At 44.0% G+C, this 23701-nt stretch overlaps 1 protein-coding gene across 1 annotated transcript in view; it reads right to left on the bottom strand.

The window, feature by feature from the left end:
* Positions 1 to 673: 673 nt before the first annotated feature.
* Positions 674 to 23701, bottom strand: part of GPAT4 (glycerol-3-phosphate acyltransferase 4) — a 46820-nt gene continuing 23792 nt past the window's right edge. The window contains exons 7-12 of the mRNA XM_082255599.1: positions 21711 to 21826; positions 16595 to 16650; positions 15369 to 15454; positions 15158 to 15286; positions 1762 to 1841; positions 674 to 1678 (exon numbers count right to left, since the gene is read on the bottom strand). Coding sequence (XP_082111725.1) covers positions 1570 to 1678; positions 1762 to 1841; positions 15158 to 15286; positions 15369 to 15454; positions 16595 to 16650; positions 21711 to 21826 — 576 coding nt within the window. The 3' untranslated portion in view covers positions 674 to 1569. The remainder of the gene's footprint in view (positions 1679 to 1761; positions 1842 to 15157; positions 15287 to 15368; positions 15455 to 16594; positions 16651 to 21710; positions 21827 to 23701) is intronic.

Genomic DNA, 23701 nt, shown 5'->3' with positions numbered 1-23701 from the left:
GAGACTGCCATTGAAGACCTCACCTTTAAAAAAAAAGTTTCCAGTTTGCGTGCTGATCCGAGAGCTTCAGTACTTTGATTCTCTGATCTCAAACAAGTATGTAGCTCTGATTTCACCAACTTTCCTGATCTGAATGTCTGTTCCAAGTCAGTATTTTAGGTTCCATAAGTACCTAAAGTACGTTAATGTGGTTGTAAATTCAGAAGGTTTTTTATCTTCAAGCATTATATACATTAAAACAAAAAGCCTTCTGAGTGCAGCAGCTCTCCTAATACTTACCTAAGCCCCATCTCTATCCAGCGATGTCCACGAATGCCTCGGCTGTCCGGGACTCTCCCTCCTGATTGCAAAGACAAAGCAGCGGCGCTATTGGCTCCCGCTGCTGTCATACTCAGTTAGCCAATGATGAGAGAGAGGGGGCGGGGCAGAACCATGGCAAGCTGCTTGCTGTTGGGTACTCAACAGGAGGGAGGGGCCAGGAGCTCCAGCCAGTGCCCCGAGAAAAGGAGGATCCGGGGGAGCAGGCAAGTATGACATGTTTGTTATTTTAATAGAAAAAAAAAAAAAAGACAAGACTTTACAATCAATTTAAAATAAGTCATTACCGACTCTTACATCAGTGCAAACATATTGGTATTCAGATAATTCACCAAAAGAAAGCAAAACGTTTTTTGTTTTTTTTTTGCCAAGATGTTTATTTCATTAAGTTATAAAAACAAAATGGGCTGTGGCCAGTGGCCCATGCAGGACAGTGTGTAACAGATAAAAAGGGAGGCACATGTTTCAGTATGGGATAGGAGAGGGTCTCAAACATTGTGCCATCATTAACCCCCATTTTTGGCTTGTTGAAGACCGCCACCTTTTTGCCTGCAAATGCAGAGTTGGAGGTCATTTAAAAGCAGCAAATGGAAAAAAAAAAAAAAAAACTAAGAAAATCCTAAACTGGGTATGTCTGTCTGGAGAAAAAAAAATGTTGGTTTGCAGAGGTCCAAGCATTGCTGGCTTTGTATGAATTCCTGCAGGTGATTGGGGCCTGTAACCTGATCTGATGGAAGCTATACGGACTAAACAGCTTGAACCAGAGGTCTGTCCTGTCTAGTCTTTGGTAGAGCCAACCTTGATATCAGATATCTGGTTATCAGCAGCAGTGTATAGTTTAGAAAATGTAACATATGTTCTGTATGACCTTTCAGATTCTATAGAACAAGTTCTGTGGATCTGTAACATTCAAAAGACATTCTGGCCAAATGTGGATTTGCAAACACAAGATTATCATCACACATCTCATTAGGTGGGTGCATGGTTCTACAACAGTGACTATTCCTGAACTTGTGAGCCTGTGGTACAGGTCCAGTGGTGGCAGGTACTTGTCCTTAGAAGGACTTGCTGCTCACCATGGCTCTCACAGTATATGTTCCTCAAGTATAAAGAAATCCAGAGTGGCTCCAAGTTCTGGTGTTCCCTCATTTCCCGCTCCATGGCTTATATTCCTGCGGCTCAGAGTCTTCTTCCTGTGGATTTGGAGCAGCGGCTTGGCTTAGGGCAGAGCTTGCTCCCCCGTTCTGGAGTTCAAGAGCGACTCCGATTCTCCTGGTTGCCAGAGATGATGCGGCTGTACAATTTCTGCTGCTCTTCCTTGAACGCGTCTTTGACCTTTTCTCGTTTTAGTCCTCCATCCCTGCAGAACAACAGAATCAGCAGTGTGATACAAAAGGTAAATGTGTGACTGATGTAAAGAAAAACAAGCACTGCAAGGCTTACCAAAGCAGATCAACAAGACCCCCTTGCCGAGCAATGGCAGACTTCACTCGGTTTGCAAATTGCACTGCGTCTTCATCCTCCTGTAAGTTGTAGATAAGACATGGTGTTTATACAAAATATTATGAAGGTTTGAGGCAATAACAAATAACTGGCTGCCAAGAATGTAATACTCCACCACTTTTTCTACTTTATCTGTAGAATAATACAGGCCCTTCCTAGGGAAAAAAAACTGGACTTGTAAAACACACGTCAAGGGAATCCCTCTGTATTGATGCTTACCCTGTATTTTGATGGGGACAGATGATGTTCAACAGTTCAACGTTCTTTACTTAAAAGTACGTTTTTACGTGTGCATGGGGGAGCCACACAGGATCACATCAACTCAGAGCTTTGAAAACCACCATACATTTCTTACAACCCAAAGCAGAAAGTCAACGTGAAAAAAAAAAAAAAAAACAGGTCCAAAGTGCTCAATGCTCAGTCTGTCTTAATTGGGGGGGGGGGGGGCGCAAATAGGGTGTACTTTAAGACTCTGCTGTATAATGCCTCTTTCTGAATCATGTCCAAACTTTCCCCATGGACCCTGTTGATTTGTTGTTGGCTTGGTATTTTGAGAATTGGTAAGGTGTGGTAAATGAGATATACCTCTGCAGCATTGGATGAGGAAGCCAGTGGCCTTGGACCCTGGTAATTTGTTGTTGGCTTGGTATGTTGAGAATTGGTAAGGTGTGGTAAATGAGAATTATCTCTGCAACATTGGATGAGGAAGCCAGTGGCCTTGGACCCTGGTAATTTGTTGTTGGCTTGGTATGTTGAGAATTGGTAAGGTGTGGTAAATGAGAATTATCTCTGCAACATTGGATGAGGAAGCCAGTGGCCTTGGACCCTGGAAATTTGTTGTTGGCTTGGTGTGTCGTGAATTGCTAAGGTTTGGTAAATGAGAATTATCTCTGCAACATTGGATGAGGAAGCCAGTGGCCTTGGACCCTGGTAATTTGTTGTTGGCTTGGTATGTCGAGAATTGGTAAGGTATAGTAAATGAGAATTATCTCTGCAACATTGGATAAGGAAGCCAGTGGCCTTGGACCCTGGTAATTTGTTGTTGGCTTGGTATGTTGAGAATTGGTAAGGTGTGGTAAATGAGAATTATCTCTGCAACATTGGATGAGGAAGCCAGTGGCCTTGGACCCTGGTAATTTGTTGATGGCTTGGTATGTTGAGAATTGGTAAGGTGTGGTAAATGAGAATTATCTCTGCAACATTGGATGAGGAATCCAGTGGCCTTGGACCCTGGTAATTTGTTGTTGGCTTGGTATGTTGAGAATTGGTAAGGTGTGGTAAATGAGAATTATCTCTGCAACATTGGATGAGGAAGCCAGTGGCCTTGATAACAGCAGCTTCTGAAACTTGACCTAAGTGGAATCTTAGTGGCCAATACAAACACATGACACTGAGCTAAGAGACAGCAGTGTAGCTAAGGGGTCATAGCTAGGACATTAGGGACTGCCAGTAGGGTGCACCTGAACTTATGGGATAAGGTAAATATGTTTTTTTTCTCAAGCATACAATTAATCATGTGAGTGACTTTTGTAACTTTAGAACCTTGCACAATGTGAAAAACAGCTGGTTGACTACTAGGTTTGCAGATAATGAATGCATGCTTCATGTATAATTTATATTAAATTCCCTTGCTGCTTCATTTGCCCAATTACATATAAAATACAAAGTGGTATTTTTAGTACTGAGCTTGTATAAACTTGAATTACCTATTCATTCTCAACCATTTAATGTAACTCCTTACAAAGAGAATCAAATTACCCCTCCCTATTGTATCAAACAACAAAGATGCAGCAAGGTGTAGACAGCATTGCAGCAGGCAGATGAGTGCCAGAAATAGCTCTGACATATGCTAACTGTTCAGGTTCTGAGGCCACCAGTGCGCGCAGGACTGAAAAAGTGCACATGCACCTGGTGTTCTTTTTTTAAATAATTTCTGTGCTAGGCAAGCTTAAACATTTATTTATTTTTTTCTGCACATATATACAGTATAAATACACATTACTTACCAAAGATACAATAACATGATACAAGTCATACTTCCTGTTGGGTCTCACTGCATAGAAGCCATGGTTTCTGCACATTGCACTGAGGATGGTCTAAAAGCTTGAATCAGCTGTCTGCAATTTGTATTCAATGTACCTATTATATTGGGTTGTATTTTCACTATTAGAAGTTCTAGATGTGCATTTGGCTTTGGGGTGTAAAGAAATGGTTTGCATTGCTCTGCCCACTGAAATGAGGAATCATACTCTTTATTTTTGGGATATGTAATCAAATGAGACATGTAAATGCCTTCTGTTTTAAGAAGGCTTTATTGGGCTTTTTATTACTATTTCTTTCCTGAATGCAAAGACCCCATATAATAAAGAAAACATGGTAGTCTCATTCTTTTTATGCTGCATAATATTCGCAAATATTTATAATAAGTGGTTGTAAGGGTCAGTTCAGACCACGTGAAGTCCAAAATGCATCAAAAATACAAATAAAGTAGCATATATGGTTTCCAATGGCATAGTTCACACCAGTGTGGTCATTCCAGGATGTTCCAATTCCACAAAAAAAAAAACCTGCTGCATTTTTCCTGCACTGGAACACAGTAAAATGCACTAGAAGGCATCAAAATGCACCGAAAACCCAGTACAGTAAACAAAAACACACGGGAAAACTAAAAAAAAAAAACGCACGGGTTAAAACCGCACATGCAGAAACGCATCGGGAAGAATCTGGAGTGTGTTTCTTGTGGTGTGAACCAGCCCTAAAGATAAAAATATTTGTTTACCTTAATGCATTCTCTGCATTAAGGTAAAAAAACCTCCTGTGTTCAGCTCTCTCCCAAATACTTACCTGAGCCTGATCTCGATCCAGCACTGTGCCAAAGGAGGAGGAGGATTGCACAGAGCAGGTAAGTATGACATGTTTATTATTTTAAAAAATGAACTTGCAATTACTTTTAGACTCGGTTCACATTGATGTGATCCGAAATTCATAGATTCGCATGTCATCTGAAAACACATTGCTTAAGAAGGCCGTTCACATCGATGTGGTTCGATTCTGATCCGGTTAAAAAAAAAAAGGTCCTGTGCGAGTTTAGTGCGGGTGTGGTGTGAATTTAATCTCCAGCTATGCCCAGTCCCCTCAGAAATCGCATTAAATTTGCACCTGTCAAAACACAAAATCACACTGTGAAATCGCATCAATTCGCACTGCATCAGTGTGAACCGGGCCTATATTTATATTTTCAGTACCAAAAAAACTCAAATACCTGAATTTCACAAAGAAACATTTATTACAGTGTGCACCCATGTCAAATGTCACAGTGCACCATGTGGGAAAAGCACTTTTGGACTGCCTCTCTTTACACCCATTGAACCCATTTGTTGGGGGAGTGCATGCCAATGAATGTGCCTTTCATTTTGGCACCAACACATGGCCACCGCAGCACAACACAAGCACTGCCTCAGAAAAAAAAAATGCATGCTCATCCTGCATTGTGGTGCATCAGCAGCCCGCTCTAACGAAGCAAGGGAGAATGAATCACTCCTTTTACTCTTCACCTTTGTGCAAGTATAAAATACAGAGCCCTGGTAACAGGCTCCTATCAGTAAAATATGTGAAAGTGCCTAAAGCTTCACCTGTTCCCTATTACTCGTAAATGTCAAATGTCCATACCTACCCACCTTATCCACTTAACAAACGCCTGCCCACGTTGTACTGTGGACAGGCGGCCGCTGTAGGCAAAGCAACGTACTGGTACGTCGCTGCCTACTTCCGGGTTAAACGGCCGGCTCCCACTGTCATTGTACACAGCGGGAGCCTGTCAGCAAGTCCTGCCCAATGATTCACAGCCGGGACCTGCTGAACAGCTGTGTACATTCACAGCTGACAGCTCTGTGTTGACATTCAACACAGGGAGCTTTGTACACAGGGAGCAATCTTGTCAGTTTCTCAGAAACAAAGATCATTAGTAAAAAGCAGCACACTTTACACACACTACACATAGGAACATATTTAACCCCTTGCTCACCCTAGATGTAACCCCTTCCCAGCCAGTATCATAAGTACAGTGACAGTGTATATTTTTAACACTGATCACTGTATTAATGGCATTGGTGAGGTCAGTGGCCGTCAGTCCCCCTCCCCCCAGCGTCAGTTATATTCAGATTGCCAGCCACACTATCGCAGTACCTGTATAGGTCATTGATCATTGTCATTAGAAGTATAAAAAAAAAAAAAATCCAGTATTTATACCATAGTTTGTAGGCACTATAACTTTCATGCAAACCAATCAATATGCACTTATTAGGATTTTATCAAAAATATGTAGCAGAAGAAATTTGATTTTCTTCATTTTTTTATGGGATAGGTTTTATAGCAGAGAGTAAAAAAAATGTTTTTTTTTTTTTTCAAAATTACCACCAAAAGAAAGCTCTATGTGTGGAAATAAATGATATACATTTTTTTGGGGTACAGTGTTGCATGACACTTGTCAGGTAAAGTAGCGCAATGCCAAATAGCACAAAAAGGCCTGGTGATGAAGGCGGTAAAATCTTCTAGAGCTGAGATGGTTATTAAAAAAAGCAAAAAAAAAAAAAAGGTATTTTAGTCTTATCATAAATTCCTTTTCTCTGATATTCACCGACGGACACAGCTCCATATCTTCTTTGACCCTTGGGTTATGCTACTCTCCTTAGGAGTAGGACACTAGGCGGAAAAGAGTTAAAAAAGCTTGACTACACCCCTGGAGAAGTCCCAGGGTGTATATTCCCACTTCCTGCTATAGGATCTAAGTTTAGTAACAAGCAGTGTCAGAAGAATACATAACCCAACTTCACCGAGGGGTGGGTGCTGTGTCCGTCAATGAACATCAGAGAAAAATATTTTACGGCAAGACAAAAATAATTCATCGTTCATTGATGGACACCACTCCATATCTTCTTTGACCCTTGGGATGTCCCAAAGCAGTGTCATTGTTAGGGGTGGGAAACACAGCAAAAAACTGAATTCCCAAAAAGGGCCAACCAGGTAACCAAAGAACCCAACCAGGAACAACTGGAGCTCATCTAAAAGGAAAAAAACACACCATCAAGAGGTTGTAACCTCTGCAACAGTGGCCTGCAAAACCTTGCGGCCAAAAGCAGCATCTGCAGATGCCAGGACATCCACCTTTTAAAACTTTGTGAATGTGTGCACAGGCGACCAGGTGGCCGCCTTGCAAACCTGGACTACTGACACCTGATGAAGGAAGGCCCAGGAGGCACTAAGCGGCCTTGTGGAATGCGCCTCAACAGGGAAAGGAGGAACCTGAGCCTTAATGATTTAGACCTGCACTACCATCTGCCTGATCCATCTGGAAACAGTCACAGCAGATGCAGGCTGCCCCTTACGAGAACCATCCGTAAGGACAAATAAGGAATCTGATTTGCGAATCGACTCGCGAATCGTCGCTGCCAGGTTCGAACAACATCCAGGGAATGTAAGGCAATCTCTTTTGGCTTAGGACACGCGAAGGCAACACAATTGTCCTCATTCAAGTGGAAACCCGAGACGACCTTAGGAAGAACAAGTGATAGGGACAGAGAACCACTTTGTCCCTATGAACCACCAGGTAAGTTGACCAACAGGACAATGCAGCCAGTTCTGAAACCCTGCATGCAGAAGCAATAGCCACCAAGAAGGCCACCTTCTGTGATAGTCAGTAGAGGAATCTCACAAATATTTTCAAATGGAGGTTTTTGAAGAACCGACAGCACCAAATTAAGATCCCAAGGAGGTACCGGAGACCTTACCGGAGGAGCCAAATGGAGAACCCCCCTGCACGAAGGTGTGCACCAAGGAATTTGTGGCTAACGGGCATTGAAAAAAAAATTGCCAAGGCTGAAAAACTGGCCCTTGATAGTGCCCAGGGCCAAACGCTGATCTACACCACTTTGTAGAAACTCCAGCAGATGTGATACCGAAAACGAACGGGGGAAACCCTGCGAGACTCACACCAAGTAATGTATGCCTTCCAAACTCGATGATAAACCTTCCAAGTAGTAGATTTTTTAGCTCTTAACAGAGTAGGAATCACCAAATCCGACAATCCTCTATCCTTCAGTACCTGGCTTTCAATAGCCATGCCATTAAAGCCAGTGACTGTAAAGCAGGATGGAAGATCGGTCCTTGAGACAAAAGACCATCTTTGAGAGGGAGTCGCCAAGGAGCATAGGTGACCAGTCTTACTAGGCCCGCATACCAGGACCGTTGAGGCCAGTCCGGGGCCATCAGAATGACTTTAATGCAGAAATCTTAGCAGAAGCTGTAACAGAGAAAAGGCATATATTAGATGATACTGGCCCCAAGGGGCCACCAGAGCATCTGCCAGAGGATCTCGAGACCTTGCCACAAACCTCTGAACCTTCCGGTTGAGGCGAGAGGCAAGTAGGTCCACATCAAGTGCCCCCCACTGGGGAAACAGTTGTTGAAACACCGCCGAGTGAAGGGACCATTGGCCCGGACTCAGGGCCTGCCGACTGAGGTAGTCTGCCTACCAATTTTCCACCCCTGGAATGTGCAAAGCAGAGAGGGCTGGAACGTAGCGTTCTGCCCACCATAGAATGCCATCCGATTCTTTGGCCGCAAGAACAATCTTTGTGTCCCCTTAATGATTGACACATGCCATAGCTGTGGCGTTGTCCAATTGAATCCTTACCGGACACCCCTGTAGACGATCCGTTCACTGTGACAGGAAAAGCTGGATCGCCAGAATTTTTAGGATGTTGATCGGCAGACTGTACTCCTCCCGAGTCCAAACATCCTGGGCCGATTTTGAGCCCAAGTTAAATCCCCATCCTGACAAGCTGACATCCGTGGAGATCACCGTCCAATACAGGGGAAGAAAAGATTTCCCCTGCCGAAGCGCCGGGGAGCGGAGCCACCATGGCAAGGCACTCCCCGTACTCCGGTTCAACCAAATCAGATTGTCCAGGGGCCGAGGGTTCTTGTCCCATTTGGCCAGAATTTTCCTTTGCAGAGGTCTGGTGTAAAACTAAGCAAACTGAACCACCTTGAAGGTGGAGACCATCAAACCCAGCACTTGCATGCAAGTCCTGAGAGATGAGTGGCAGTTGGACAACAGGAGCCGAATCTCATGCTGCAATTTTGGCAGTTTCGCCTCCGGAACAAACACCCGAGCCGAGGCTGAATCCAAAGTCAGACATAGGTAATCCAATCTGTTAGATGTAGTCAAAGCGGATTTCTGAAATTCAGCATCCAGCCGAACTCTTGTAAAGTTTGCACAGTGATGTCCAAATCATCTTGTAGGACAGATTGAGACTGCTCGCAAAAGGAGATCGTCCCGGTACCCCAGTACAGCAATCCCCCGCTGTCTGAGCAATGCAAGCACCGGGGCCAACACTTTTGTGAACACCCGAGGTGCTGAAGCGAGACAAAAGGATAACGCCACAAATTGATAGTGCTCGTCGCCCATGGCGGAGCGAAGAAAACGCTGATGCCAGACATAGATTAAGATATGAAGGCAAGCGTCCTTAATAACGGTAGAGGCTAGAAAAACTGATTTTTGACTAACCGTAAAATCCTTTTCTCTGAAGTTCTCTGAAGTTCATTGACAGACGCAGCTTCATATCTTCTTGACCATTGGGTTATGCTGCCCCCTACAGGAGTAGGGCACTAGGCAGTAAAAGGTATTACCATGACTATGGGGCAGTCCCTACAGGCATAACCCCACCCACTCTGCTATAGCTCTCGGTTTGCAGTCCGCTATGGGAAAATGGCGGCACCAGCAGGCACGCGGCTCACTGGACCTTAGGAACCCATCAGGTACCTCATCCAGCAAGGGGGGGGGGGGGGTCTAGCTAAGGACCCCTCCCAGGGCAATATGGCACATAGTAACAGCAAATGGAGCTGCCGCAGCGAGCTCCCATCCCCCCTCCACCCACAGCTCCCACACCCATCAGTACAGGCACCCAAGCCGGGGGGCGGGGGGCTAGGGGGACTGGGGTTGTAGCTAGCACAGGTAAACCCAATAATGAAGAGGAGGTGCCATTAGGGTAGGAAGGGCACAGGAAGGACTGACCAACCCGGGGAGGGGCCCACATCCACCCTGAAATTTCTCAGAGGATAGGGGGGACACTACTCACCATACCTTCGGAATCGGGCGGGCACCACTACAGGCAGATCACCTCCCAATCTTGGAATGGGGGCTGCTGCGGGCCAGAGGTACGCTGCGATTCAGGCCACGACCCGGTCATGTGCACCCTCGGGAGGTGTTTCACTCGCCGGCCAGCTCCCGTCCTGTGGGGCTAGGTCCCAGCCGACCTAGCGTGCAGCTGCGGTGTGCACGTGCTTGCTGGGAAGACTGGGGAGACCGTAAGGATCTAGGGTATCTGTGTCACCCAGTCTAGCAGTTGGTTGTAGTTCTCAAAGGCTTGATTGAAGAAAGAAAAAACAATAAAAGTAAAAAAAGTTCAGTTTAAAAAAGGAAAAAAATGCTTGCACCAAAGATCCCAGCAAGGAGCTAGGTCCTTACTCCTGACTAGGCAGAGAAAAACAGATCCTATAGCAGGAAATAGGAGTATACCCCCTGGGAATACCCTAGGGGTGTAGTCAAGCTTTAACTCTTTCCTGCCTAGTGTCCCACTACTAAGAAGAGTAGCATAACCCAAAGGACAAGGAAGATATGGAGCTGTGTCCATCAATGAACGAAAGTTGTTTTTTTTTTTTCTTCTTTAAACTGAACAAAATATACACAAAAACAAGAAATATTCCCCTCCCATAAAGATATGGCTATACACAAAAACAAGAAATATTCCCCTCCCATAAAGATATGGCTGGTGGTCCACAGAAGCTGTTTGCCAACCCAGGACCTTTCCTGACAATTAAGTGTGCCCTTTTGTCCTGGATTGTTTCAGGGCTCAAACCTGCAATTTTTTGATGTCAGCTAACACAGACCCTCGTACATTTGCAGTGCATTTCACTATGTATATTTAACACAGCCTCTTTCCTTTTTCTGTAAAGACATTGTCTTTAGTTTTGAAAATCACCAATAAAACTTTATTAAACGAAAAACAAATAAATATATATATATATATATATATATATATATATATATATATATATATATATATATATATATATATATTTTTTTTTTTTTTTTTTTTACTGCTCTGGAGAGAGGCCCCCTTAAAGAAGTTAAGCAAAAAAAAAAAAAAAAAATGCGTAGATTGCAGTATGGTTTACCACAAATGAGCTGTGTCATCAGACTCCAGTTACAGCAATCATTATGATGACACTGTACAGTCTGCAAACAGCAAATCTTCTGCTTGCAAGGTCAACTAGTCACAGATTACTTATCTTCCCAGAATACTGTAAGAGACAGTAAATTTACCATCAGCCCCAAAATTAGGCCGTTGCAGCTTTTCTTTTTATTTCTCCAATGTAATATGGAAAAAAAAAATAAAAGATCTGTAAGCCAAACCTTTTCAAGTGTCCTAAGGTCAGCAAAACAAGCATGTCTGGGTACACGAATGTCTGGACATGAGTGTATCAGACAATGGGTTTGTGCAATACTGCCTTACTGACCGTGAACCAGCCGTCACTGACTGTAATTGGGAATAGACACTACATTTCAAACACTGCTCTTATGTAATAGCTCACTCTTCTGTCCTTCCCAAGTTTCATGAATTATTCATATTATCAGACTATATACAACCTATAGTAGTGGCTTTTAATGTTTTCACCAGGCCTCAATTGCTACTCACAAGTGACACCTGGGCCTTGGCTAGGTATTTTATACATTATGACAAACGCAAAATGTGACATCTGGTAAAATAACTAACTTCAATGAGTACCATTTTTATGAAGAGGACTCGGGCAGAAAATCAGGACCAATTGGCTACTAATGTTATTTAGAAAATTCTGTGAATATGCTAAGTAACAAATTAAATTACATTTGCTATTATTTGATCTTTCTGTAATCCAATGTAGCTAGAATCCAACAGCACTCCAAGGCGTCAAGACAAGTGTGTTACCTGAATAATTTGATATAGTATATAAAAGTGTATTACCTGAATAATTTGATATAGTATATAAAAGTGTATTACCTGAATAATTTGATATAGTATATAAAAGTGTATTACCTGAATAATTTGATACAGTATATAGTGGTCCTCAAAATGCCCAGGGATGGGATCCAGTCCTATGCATGCATTTAACTAGCCCTTTACTCCTACGGATACCAACTATGGCACCAAATACCAAAAATGGGGCACTATTCCGTCTACCGAGACCAACAATCGGCACTATTTCTTCCGCTGACACCAATAATGGGGCACCATTTCTCCCACTGAGACCAAGGATGGTGTACTATTCCTTCTAATAAAACTAACAATGGGGCACCATTCCTCCCCCTGACACCAATGAAGGGCGTAGTACACCTCTCACTGACACCAACAATGGAGCATTATTCCTCCCACTGAAACCAATATGGGACACTAATCCTCCCATTGATACCAACAATAGTGTACTATTCCTCCCATTGATACCAACAATGGGGCACTATTCCTCCCGTTGATAGCAACAATGGGGCACTATTCCTTCCATTGATACCAACAATGGGGCACTATTTCTCCCATTGACATTGGTGAGACACTATTCCTTCCACTGACACCAATGATGGGGTACTATTCTTCTGACTGATACAAACAATGGGGCACTATTCATTTTATTGACCGAAAATAAGGCGTTATTGCTCCCCTAACTACACGTACTAGGTATTTTCTTACTACGATTGCCAAAAACGCCTTGGGCATTTTTAACTTTTATTAACACTAGTACATTATCTACTCCTACTAACCACAGTTTGAGGGCCCCTAGCATATAACATACTCCTCCCAGCATCAACAACTATGTTCAAACCCGAATGGTAACTTTTACATCTCTCAGTGTTGACATTTTTCTTGCACCTTACATTTTGATTTGAAAGAGATTGCAAGGAGCTAGGAAAAAAAAGAGCACCTAGGAGTTGTTCTTCTGTATGACAAATTGACAAACATGTATCATCAGATCAGTGATGAAAGATGGTGAACTAGCACTCTTCAGTAATGACTGGCTAAAAAACTGGACAAATCGACTGTGCTACATGTATAGATATCTGAGCCTTATTTTCAGTACTATACAGAGTGTACCTTTAATGTCCGGACCTATGACCAGTAAGACACTCCCCTTTATCCAATGAATGATAGACGAATTCCAAAGAGTGTACTTTTATCGGCTGGAATTAGCTAGAAGACCAAATATGCTCTTCTAGCTAATCCCTAATATATGTTAAAAAATTGAGCAGTTGCTGCATTTCTTTTCTTTAATGTAGTACTTATAAAAAAAAAAAAAAATCTTTCCAAATTTTCTGAGCCACTAAACCAAGCATATCTGGGTAGCCTTATGAATGGACGTAGGTGCATTAGACAACGGGTTTGTGCAATACTGCCCTACTGACCGTGAACGGTTATCAACTGATTGGGAACAGTCACTACATTTCAAACACTGATCTTATGTAACAGTTCACAAGCTTCCAGTCCTCCCTAGTTTCATAAATTATTCATATGACTAGACTATATACAACCTAGAGCAGTGGCTTTTAAAGTTTTCCTTAAAGGATAGGTTCACCTTAAATAAATAAATAAATGCCCATTTTTTGTAGATAAAAAAAAATAAAATAGAAAAAAATGTGTATTTGTTATTTTTTTTTCTAAGGATCAGCAGATCACAGGTGCAATGTCCAGCTCCTGCAGACTCTCAGCATCGCTGTGTGCCCATACCTATACCAGACAGGTTCCTGGGAGCAGGAAGATCGATGGACTTCAAGGACACTCACCGGCACCCTCCCATCCTCTTAAAAACTACAAGCCGTCCGCAGCAATGGCTGACGGTACTTGTAGGCATGCATATACAAGAAAATTGGGAATGATGTGGCCATGTGGGCGGAGCCCTACTAACCTGTTCCAAAAGTGAACTTATCCTTTAAAGCTAAACTTCAGCTTTTAGTGATCTATAAATATTAATTTTGAACCAACAAACCTTTCACTTTACTAATACATGCACCTACTGGGAGCGCTGTTTACACTTTATGTAGCATCAACTACATGTAACGGGGTTTTGAGGGCGCCCCCTAGTGTCACATATAGTATACAATGCTGTTTTTCGGCAGCACAATGGGATTGTTACATCATCTGCTTTCCTTTACAACTCAGTCAGAGGAAGCTTTGTATTAAATCAAAAAATTCAAAGCTCCCTTTGAATGGCTGAGCATTAAATAGTTATTTTGGACCTGCTTGGTCTGAATTAAATATTTTAACGTTCACTAAAAACTGGAGATCAGCTTCAAGGCTTAATTTTTACTATAAGAGAAAAAAAAATTAAATTTGCCATTATAGGGGTTTTATGTAATCCAATGCAGTCAGAATCTAAAAAACACTTTGTAGGGGTCAATAGCTTTGCGCATGTTATAGGCTAAGTTACATTATAGAACAGTGGTCCTTAAACTGGTGTGCTGGTGGGATGCAGAGCTTTGCTTGCAAACGATGGGGCATTATTCCTCCCACAGACACTAACAATGGGGCACTGTTCCTCCCACAGACACCAACAATGGGGCACTATTCCACACACTGACACCAAGGAAGGGACAATATTACTGCCAATGACTTCAATGATGGAGCATTATTTCTCCCACTGACACCAATGACAGGGTACTATTTCTTCCACTGATAGAAACAAGGGGGAATTAAACCTCATCAGATCAGTTGAAAAAGAGGGTTTAGTGGGCTAAAGCCTGGTTTAAAAAAATATGGACAAACGAGCTGTGCTAAATGTATGGACATCAAAGCTTGATTTTCAGTTTTAACTGGAATGTACCTTTAATGACTGGAGTTAGTGTTGAAGCCACAGCCAGCCAATCAGTCAGTTATCTATTGGTTGTAAGAGATCATTTTTATATTATAACAAGCAAACATGTTCTACTTACCGGCTCTGTGCAGTGATATTGCCAGAGCAGCCCCGCTCCTTCCTCATAGGGTTTTATTGACAGCAGAAGAAGTATAATGCCTCCTGCTGCTATTGCTGCAGCCTGTGATGAAAGGAGCATAGGCAAGCACCACTGCAGAGGGGAACGACGCTGGATCAAGATAGAGCTCAGGAAAGTATAAAGAGTGGTGAGGGGGCAATACAGCTAGTGGGACATTTTTTACCTTAATGCAAGGAATGCATTAAGGTAAAACATGTCTAGGCTTTAGAACCAGTTTAGGAATATGCAAGCAGTAATAAGTTCTGAGTGATAAATGCTCACCTGTCGTGTCATAGGTGGAAGGTACCAGACACTGCACACTATGGCCCAACTGGTCATCATTCGCAGGAGGTAGGTGATCATTCCATATTTACTGCTGTTCCAGAAGGCATCGCCAAAGCGTGGGTCATACTACCAAGCAGAAAAGAACAGTTGGTGATGTCCCATTTCATTCCCTGCAAACCCACACATATCACAAGCCTCCTCAGCTTACCTTGATAGCCACAGGATATACTGTGGCTCCTATTTCAAAGCTTCCCTTCTTGAACATCATGACAGATGTGTTATTAATGCAGGTGCCTAGTAGAAGATAGGGACAATGAACAGAACAATTTACTTCTTATGTCTAATCTGTATACAGAAACTGAGGTAGCTTTATACTGTATATTTGGTGCTTATTCTGGATTCTGCAAAATTTACCAGCCCCTTTCACTCAACAGGGTCAGCAGACTGCAATTCTTTGTTACAGTACATGCAAGTTCCAGTCTGAGTGACCTAAAATAGCTAAAACTTGCAGCACAGTCTTCCTGGAAGTGAAATACTTCCAGATTTTCATAAGACTGACAGCAAATAAGATAAAGACTAAGTCACACCCCATAGTTAGGACTGGGTCTTCTAATGCCAGATAAAATATTTCATCTATTACAACCCTTTCTCTGCTTTTTCATTTCGTAAAAACTTGCCCATCGTGATGTACAAACTACATGCTGAAAGACTCAGTGTTATCTTTTAAAATTTATATTCTGCTCTATTTTTTCACAAAAGCATTTATTTTCTAAACTGCAGCAATGTGATTTTTTTGGAGCATATTCAAAGACAGAAATTGTATCCAAAATCTGATGTTGGGTCATCTATTGCAACTGCTTAATGTGGATTAAGAAAGGTTTGAGTATTTGAGTATGTGTTATACTAGTCTATAAATGCAACATAAAAAATATATATGACAGTTAATAAACACAACAAAGGAGGTTTAAATGCCATAATGTGCTAGCATGCACTCCATACAAGCACATTATGGCAGATTTACATGTCAAACAGTGCCCTCCAGCACTGCAGTGTCAGTGCTATAGCTGGTCCTGGGAGCTTCCCCCTTTACCCAGTTTCCTTCTGGGTTCACTCTGTTCAGCCACTTCAATTTTCAGGCTATGATGACATCAGACTTGAGCATGCACGTGGGAATCACTTCATCATGACACAGACCTGTGCCGTAAATGTACTCTGAGCTATGTGTGTGCTACGGCAGACAGGCAGGGAGAAGCATGTATACCAGAAAAGACCACTAGGGTCTCTGCTGTTATAAAAAAAACCTGATAGAGTTTTTTCAAATTTTTAAGTTGAATTCAGCTTTAAATGACAGAAGCCTTACACCTAATAAGCATCTGTCATGTACTTTCTGACTTCTGTAAAGACATAGGAGAAAGGCCTGAGAAAGGCTCTTACCTTCAGGGAATATAAGGATTGGCAGTTTACTCTCATCTTTCACATGATCAGTTAGCCTGAGGAAAGAAAAGGGAGTATGAAGACATACGTGGATATATAGAAAGACAAAATATTAAGTGTAATTAGAACCATTGAATTATCAATGAACACATCCAAACTTAGCTTGTCACTGAACAATCATGCATACAACTTACTGCGATCTCTATTTTAGACATGGGTGACGTTGCCATTACCCGATATAGTGTAAAGGACTGTTCTCTTTTCTATAGGGGGATCGCTAATCTATCTTCCATGATGCTCAGATTATTAATCATGTGACTAATGAAAAAACAACCATTTAAAAAGGACAACATTTTAACGCATACGTCACATTACTCACTATCAACAAACATGGTCTTATTTATTAAAGTGGCTGTAAAATGGGATTTTTGACTTACCATAAATCCATTTCTCTGACGTTCATTGACGGACACAGCTCTAAATCGTCATGACCATAGGGTTATACTGCCCTCTACAGGAGGAGGACACTAGGCACAGAAAAAAGCCTGAGCATGCCTATAGGGCAGTCCCTGGGGGTATACTCCCACTGCCTGCTATAGGTATTCAGTTTTGTAAAAAGCAGTGTCAGAAGAAAAAAACCCAACTCCAAAGAGGGGGAGGTGCTGTGTCTGTCAATGAACATCATAGAAATGGACCAACCAGGTAAACAGGAACTCAACCGAAACAACTGGAGCTCACCTGAAAAAAAAAACAATAAACCCTCAAAGAGGACCAGGCCCTCTTCCAGAGTCCAGACTCCCTGAGCATACACTGTGCTGAAGACGCCTCCCCACCCGGATAGGCAGGCATCGGTGGTTAACAACCATCCAGTACAGGGGAAGAAATGGTTTTCCCAGAAATAGTGCTGGATAACGAAGCCACCAAACCAGGGCCCCCTCGTGTACCAGCTCAGCAGGATTAGATTGTCTGGAGACGGAGGATCCTTGTTCCAACTCACCAGAATCTCCTTTTGTAGAGATCTTGTGTGAAACTGTGCAAACAGAACCGCCTTGAAGGTAGACACCATCAGGCCCAGCACCCACATGCAAGTCCACAAAGATGACTGGCTGCTGGACAAGAGAAGCCGAAAAGCCTCCTGCAACTTGAGAAGTTTTTCCAGAGGAAGAAACACTCTGGTCGAGCCCAGAGTCAGACCCAGGCTTGTGAACGGGACCAGAGCAGACTTCACAAGATTCAGAATTCAACCAAACTCCCTCAGTGTGTCTGCAGAGTAATCTCCAAGTTGGTCAACAAAGCAGTCGAAGACTCTGCTCGCAAAGCAGATCATCCAGGTACCACAGTATTGCGATCCCCCGCTGACGCAGTAATGCTAGAACCGGGGCCAACACTTTTGTTAAGACCGAGAAGCGGAGGTGAGACCAAAGGGTAACGCCACAAATTGAGAATAGTCCTTGCCCACGGCAAAGTGGAGAAAGCGCTGATGTGCAACATAAGGGGATGTGAAGGTAGGCGTCCTTGATATCGATGGAGGCAGGAAAATCCCCCTGATGTAAGGACGCCACCCCTGTGCGAATGGATTCCATTCGGAACTTCTGTACCCGCACAAAGCAGTTTAGCGCCTTGAGGTCCAGAATTGGACGTACCTTGCCCTCCTTCCTGGGAACAGTAAACAGGTTTGAGTAGAAACTTTGAAAACGTTCCGACGTCGAAACCAGAGAAATCACCCCTTGAATTAACAAGCCTTGTACTGCCCCATAGAGATTCTTCAAGCAATCAAGGGTTAAGTGCAGGTTGGAAAGGAAGAACCTTTCCGGAAGATATGATCGAAACTCGATCTTGTAGCCGGAGCAAATGACTTTGTGGACCCACTTTTCCTAGATCAGGAAGGTCCACAGTCTAGAAAACAGCCAAGATACCCCCACCCCCGATACGGGTGAGGGGCCCTTCATACTGAGGAATTTTTATCCGCAGGTCTGGCAGAACCCACACTTGGTCTGCCCAATCAAGACTTCTTGGAACTCCCAGTGAAGACCCTGAAGGGTTTTGATCGCCTGTCTTGAGACACCGAGGGACGAAAAGGGAGCTTGTGAGCCGAAAAGGAAGGTCCCCATCTGCCACGGGACTTCTTACCCTTGGATGCCTGAGGAAGAAGAGTACTCTTTCCCCCCCTAGAGGCCTTTGATGATGTCATCCAAGGAAGCTCCAAACAGGCGATCCCCACGAATGAAAGATCGGACAAAGCCTTCTTAGAAGCCTGGTCTGCAGACCAGAATTTCAGCCATATTTTGCGCCGCAGGATCACTGCTGAGACAGACAGTCTAGAAATTAAGATAGCGGCATCCAAAGAGGCGTCACAGATGAACTGGAGCCCTTGGACCAACTGATCAGCCAGCTCCACAAAAGCAAGGGGGATCAGTTTGTTCTCCAGGTCCCAGCGTAAAATTTTGGCCCATTCAGTCCTAGCTTGTGACACCATGGTGATGGTAAACACCGGCCTAAGTGTCGACCCAGCCACAGTGATCATATGGCGGGTCAAGGCCTCCGACCCCCTATCAGCTGGATCTGGGAAGACCGGGGAGTCCTCAACCGGTATTACAGTGGCTTTATTAAACCTGGAAACCGGGGAGTCCACTAAAGGAGGTACCAACCATTTTTTAAAGGAGGGACTCCTCATAAGAGTACTGCATTGCAAACCGCTTAGGGATTGCAAAAGGTGCGTTTTTGGGACCCCCACTGTGTTGAGACAATATCATCAAAAAGGCGGGAAAGGGGAACACCCTCGCCGCTTTGGAGGACCTGTGGGGGCCAAAGGTGACCCGCGCCTCTGATGCTGCGTTAGTGGCATCTTTCATATGCAAGGTTTCCCACGCCAATACAATCAGCGCATCTACTAGCGCCTTTTCATGTGCGGCTAGATTACGGTGGGAAACGTGCAGTCCGCAAAATCATTTGCTCCGGCCCTCTATTTATGTGGAGGAGGACCGTGGAAGCGCACAGTGTCACGTGTTCCGCCTTCACCAGACATCCCAAGTCTCCAGCGAGGTACGGAATGCTCTTGCATGTGGCCTACGACTTCCTGACACCCACAAGTGCCGCGCGATATCCTGGCGATATCCACGCAATGTCAGCTGAGCTGTCAAAACAGAGCCGATGCTTCCTGTATAGTTCTGGCTCCATCCTGATAGTCAGGGTCACAGACGGAGTGATATCAAATGCAGCAGTAACGGCCAGCAGCAGAAACTCAGTCTCCTCACAGGCGGAGTGCATTTGATATCACTCTGCCTGTGACTCGGACTGTCGGGACTGACCGAGAGAGGAAGCATCAGCTCTGCAGCATGGTTCCTCCAGTGCAGCGTTGCTCCTCACGCTCTCACTCTGTTGATGTCATGTGTTTTTCGAGCCATCATTTACCGCCAGCAGTGAGTACTACCCACAGCAGTACCAGCCAGCTGTACCCACTAGCAGTGCCAGCCAGCAGAACCGACCAGCTGTACCCGCCAGCATTTCCCACCAGCAATACCAGTCATCAGTAGCCAGCATTTCCCGCCAGCAGTAACCGCCAGCTGTACCCACCAGCAGTACCAGCCAGCTGTACCCAGCAGCAGTACCAGCCAGCTGTACCCACCAGCAGTACCAGCCAGCTGTACCCACCAGCAAAAAGTCGACTGCGCTCCCAGACTGACCGACGCAAACCTGGAAAACCAGTTGCGAGTAGCAACATCATCTATACCAGCTAACATCACACACCTCACCAAAGAGAAGCTGTTCCAGCCATCACATTAGGGGTGGGTTAATTAAATGTTTGACCAAATATAACTGGCTAATTAGCCCTTTATAGTACAAAAAGAACAGATAATCGCTACTATAAGGGGTTCATTTACACTGTGAAACCGTGAAAGTAATACTATATATCTATCCAGGGCTTTTTTTCTCAGAGAATAGGTGCAGGAACTCCCCCTTTCTGGGTTGATTCTTGTCTCTGCCCCTACCTTCCCCTGAGCACCGTTTCTTGATTCGATCCCCCTCCCCCCCCCCCGCAACCTCTTAGTGCCGCCCTCTTTACAGAATACAGAGCCAGGTGTCATTTTGTGGTGCTAAGTAATTTGTTTGGAATTTGGTAATGATAGCAAGAAAAGCAGTAAAATAGATCCCCTGCATCCACCAGCAATAGACGCTCCCCAGCAACTACAGATCGCCCAGCAGCCAGCATCAACAGACCCCCTTCATCAACAGCAAGTCCTATCCAGCAGCAATTGACTCCCCAGCATCATAAGCCCCCTTCCAGCAAACCAGCAACAATTGACCTCCCCAGAAACAATAAACAACCATGCAAAAATAGATCCCCTCCAGCAACAAGAGATTCCCCCAGCAGCCATTATCAATAGACCCTCCAGCACACCCAAGCACCCCTTGCCATTAAATACAGTACCATTCAGTACTGAAGGTGCCGGAACTGCGTTCCCCCGCGTTCCCACTGAAAAAAAGCCCTGTATCTATCTATATATATTTTAATAAATACACCCAGAAGTAGGGCATTTTAACTAGGAGTCAGACATGAAGCTATATGAAGGGTGGAAGGGAGATATACATGTTTTATATTAATGTAGCACTAAAAGCTAAGATACTTTTTTTTTTTTTATGGATAGGATAATTTTAAATGTATTGTACAATATTGGTAAAAGTTTACTTAAATGTAATTGCAATGCCTTCTATTGCCTTCAGTCTATCAGCCTCCACCTTCTCTGGGTTCAGATGCTGATCTTCCCTGCACAGTGATTTTTTTTTTTTTTACACAACAAACATGTTTTACTTACCCGCTCTGTGTAATGGTTTTGCACAGAGCAGCCCTCTTCCGGGGTTCCCCCACCGAAGCTTCTGGTTCCTTCTGCCCTCAGAGTGCCCCACATGAAAGCTGCAAAGTATAGTGTAGTGTGCCCCTATAGCAAGGTAAAACCACTTCTGCCTTTAGAACTACTCACTTCCTTCCCAGGACTACATGTCCCATGAGGCATCGCTCCACACACATTCACAAGTTCTCAGGCACCTACTGACATGTATGGACTGTGTACTGAGCTGTATGTGTACTGAGCTGATTATTAGCTTCCATGTACATTACCTTTTAGCAACAAGATGTCTATCTTTGACTTCTGAACGCTCAAACCAGATATGTGGACAGGCCTTTACCATGGCCCTTTGAATTATTCCCATCAGACCACCATGTACTTGTCCTACCTATGAGAAAAAGAATAATACAGAATAATATTGAGCTTGGTTACAAATGGCAATGGTAAGACTAAGCCAATGCAGCATTTTTATAGTAAATGCATTTGGAAAAGCCATAAAATGAAACACTGAAATGAAAAAAGGTTCTCTAACATGTCTGAAGCTTGTTCACAAGTGCGGTAAGTGGCATTTTCTGCATTGGATAAGCTCCAGTCACCGATACGGTACATCGAAAAATGGGATTTTCGACTTACCGTAAAATCCATTTCTCTGATGTCCATTGACGGACATAGCTCCTGATCTTCATTACCATTGGGTTATACTGCTCCCTACAGGAAAAGGACACTAGGTAGAAAAAGAATATGGCTACGCCTATGGGCAATCCCAAGGGGTATACTCCCTCGCTCTGCTATAGGTACTCAGTTTAGTTACAAGCAGTGTCAGAAGAATTACAACTCCACAGAGGGATGAGTGCTGTGTCCGTCAATGAACGTCAGAGAAATGGATTACGGTAAGTCAAAAATCCCATCTTCTCTTTCGTTCATTGACAGGCGCAGCTCCTTATCTTCATAACCATGGGAACGTCCCAAAGCAGTGTTAAACATGAGAGGTGGGAACAGCAAAAAAACCAAAACAGGAGCCCATCTGAAAAAAAACAAAAAACAATACACCCTCCAAAGAGGATCAGGTCCTCTAAACATCAGCCTGCAAAACCTTGCGGCCAAAAGAAGCATCCGCAGATGCCAACACATCCACTTTATAAAACTTTCTGAAAGTGTGCACCGACGACCAGGTGGCCGCCTTGCAAACCTGCATCACTGACGCCTGATGATGGTAGGCCCAGGAGGGACTAAGCGCCCCAGTAGAGTGCGCCTTCACAGGGAAATGAGAAACCTGACCCCTGATGGAACAGGCCTGAATAACTGTATCTGATTCATCTGGAAATGGTCGCAGCGGAAGCGAACAACCCTTTCTGAGGCCCATCTGTGAGCACAAATAGGGAGTCTGACTTCCTAAAAGACTCCTTAGCTGCCAAGTACACCCTAATTGCCTGGACCACATCCAAAGCATGCAAAGCAATTTCCTTTGGATGTTTAGGCCAGGGACAAAGGGAAGGCAACACAATGTCTTCATTCAAATAAAAATCAGGAGATAACCTTTGGGAGGAATGACAGACAGGGGCAAAGAACCACCTTATCTCTGAATCACCAGTAAAGGTGAAAGACAGGATAACGCTGCCAGTTCTGACACCCTGCACACAGAGGTAATAGCCACCAAAAAAGCCACCTTCTGAGACAATGTAAGCAAGGGAATCTCCCGAAGATTCTCAAAGGGAGGTTTCTGGAGGACTGAAAGCACCAAATTGAGGTACCAAGGGAGCCAGGGAGACCGCACTGGAGAAGCCAAATGTCGGGCACCCTGAAAAAGGTATGCACCAGGGAGTGTGTGGCCAAGGGTCGTTGGAAGAAGCCAACACCTAGCCCTTGATGGTACTCAAGGCCAATTTCTGTTCAACCCCTTCCCCCCCTTGAAGGAAGGTTAAGATCCGAGCCACCGAGAAGGAGCGAGAATGAACTTCAAAAGACTCACACCACGCAATGTACGTCTTCCACGTACGATGGTAGATCTTCGTAGAAGTAGATTTCCTAGCTTTTAACAGCGTAGGAATTACCGACTTAGATAAACCTCTTATCCTTCAGCACCTTGCATTCAACAGATGAGCCGTCAAAGCCAACAACTGTAAAGCAGGATGGAGGATTGGTCCTTGGGACAGCAGATCCTCCCTGAGAGGAAGCCTTCAAAGAACTTCGGCGACCAGCCAAACCAGATTGGCGTATCAAGCCCCACAAGGTCAGTCCAGAGCCACTAAGATGACCGGAAACC

This window comes from Pelophylax lessonae (assembly GCF_965119305.1).
Source record: "Pelophylax lessonae genome assembly, chromosome: 4".
NCBI classification, from domain to species: Eukaryota; Metazoa; Chordata; class Amphibia; order Anura; family Ranidae; genus Pelophylax; species Pelophylax lessonae.
The sequence above is the reverse complement of the archived record's forward strand: the minus strand, read 5'-3'. Positions and strand labels throughout refer to the sequence as shown.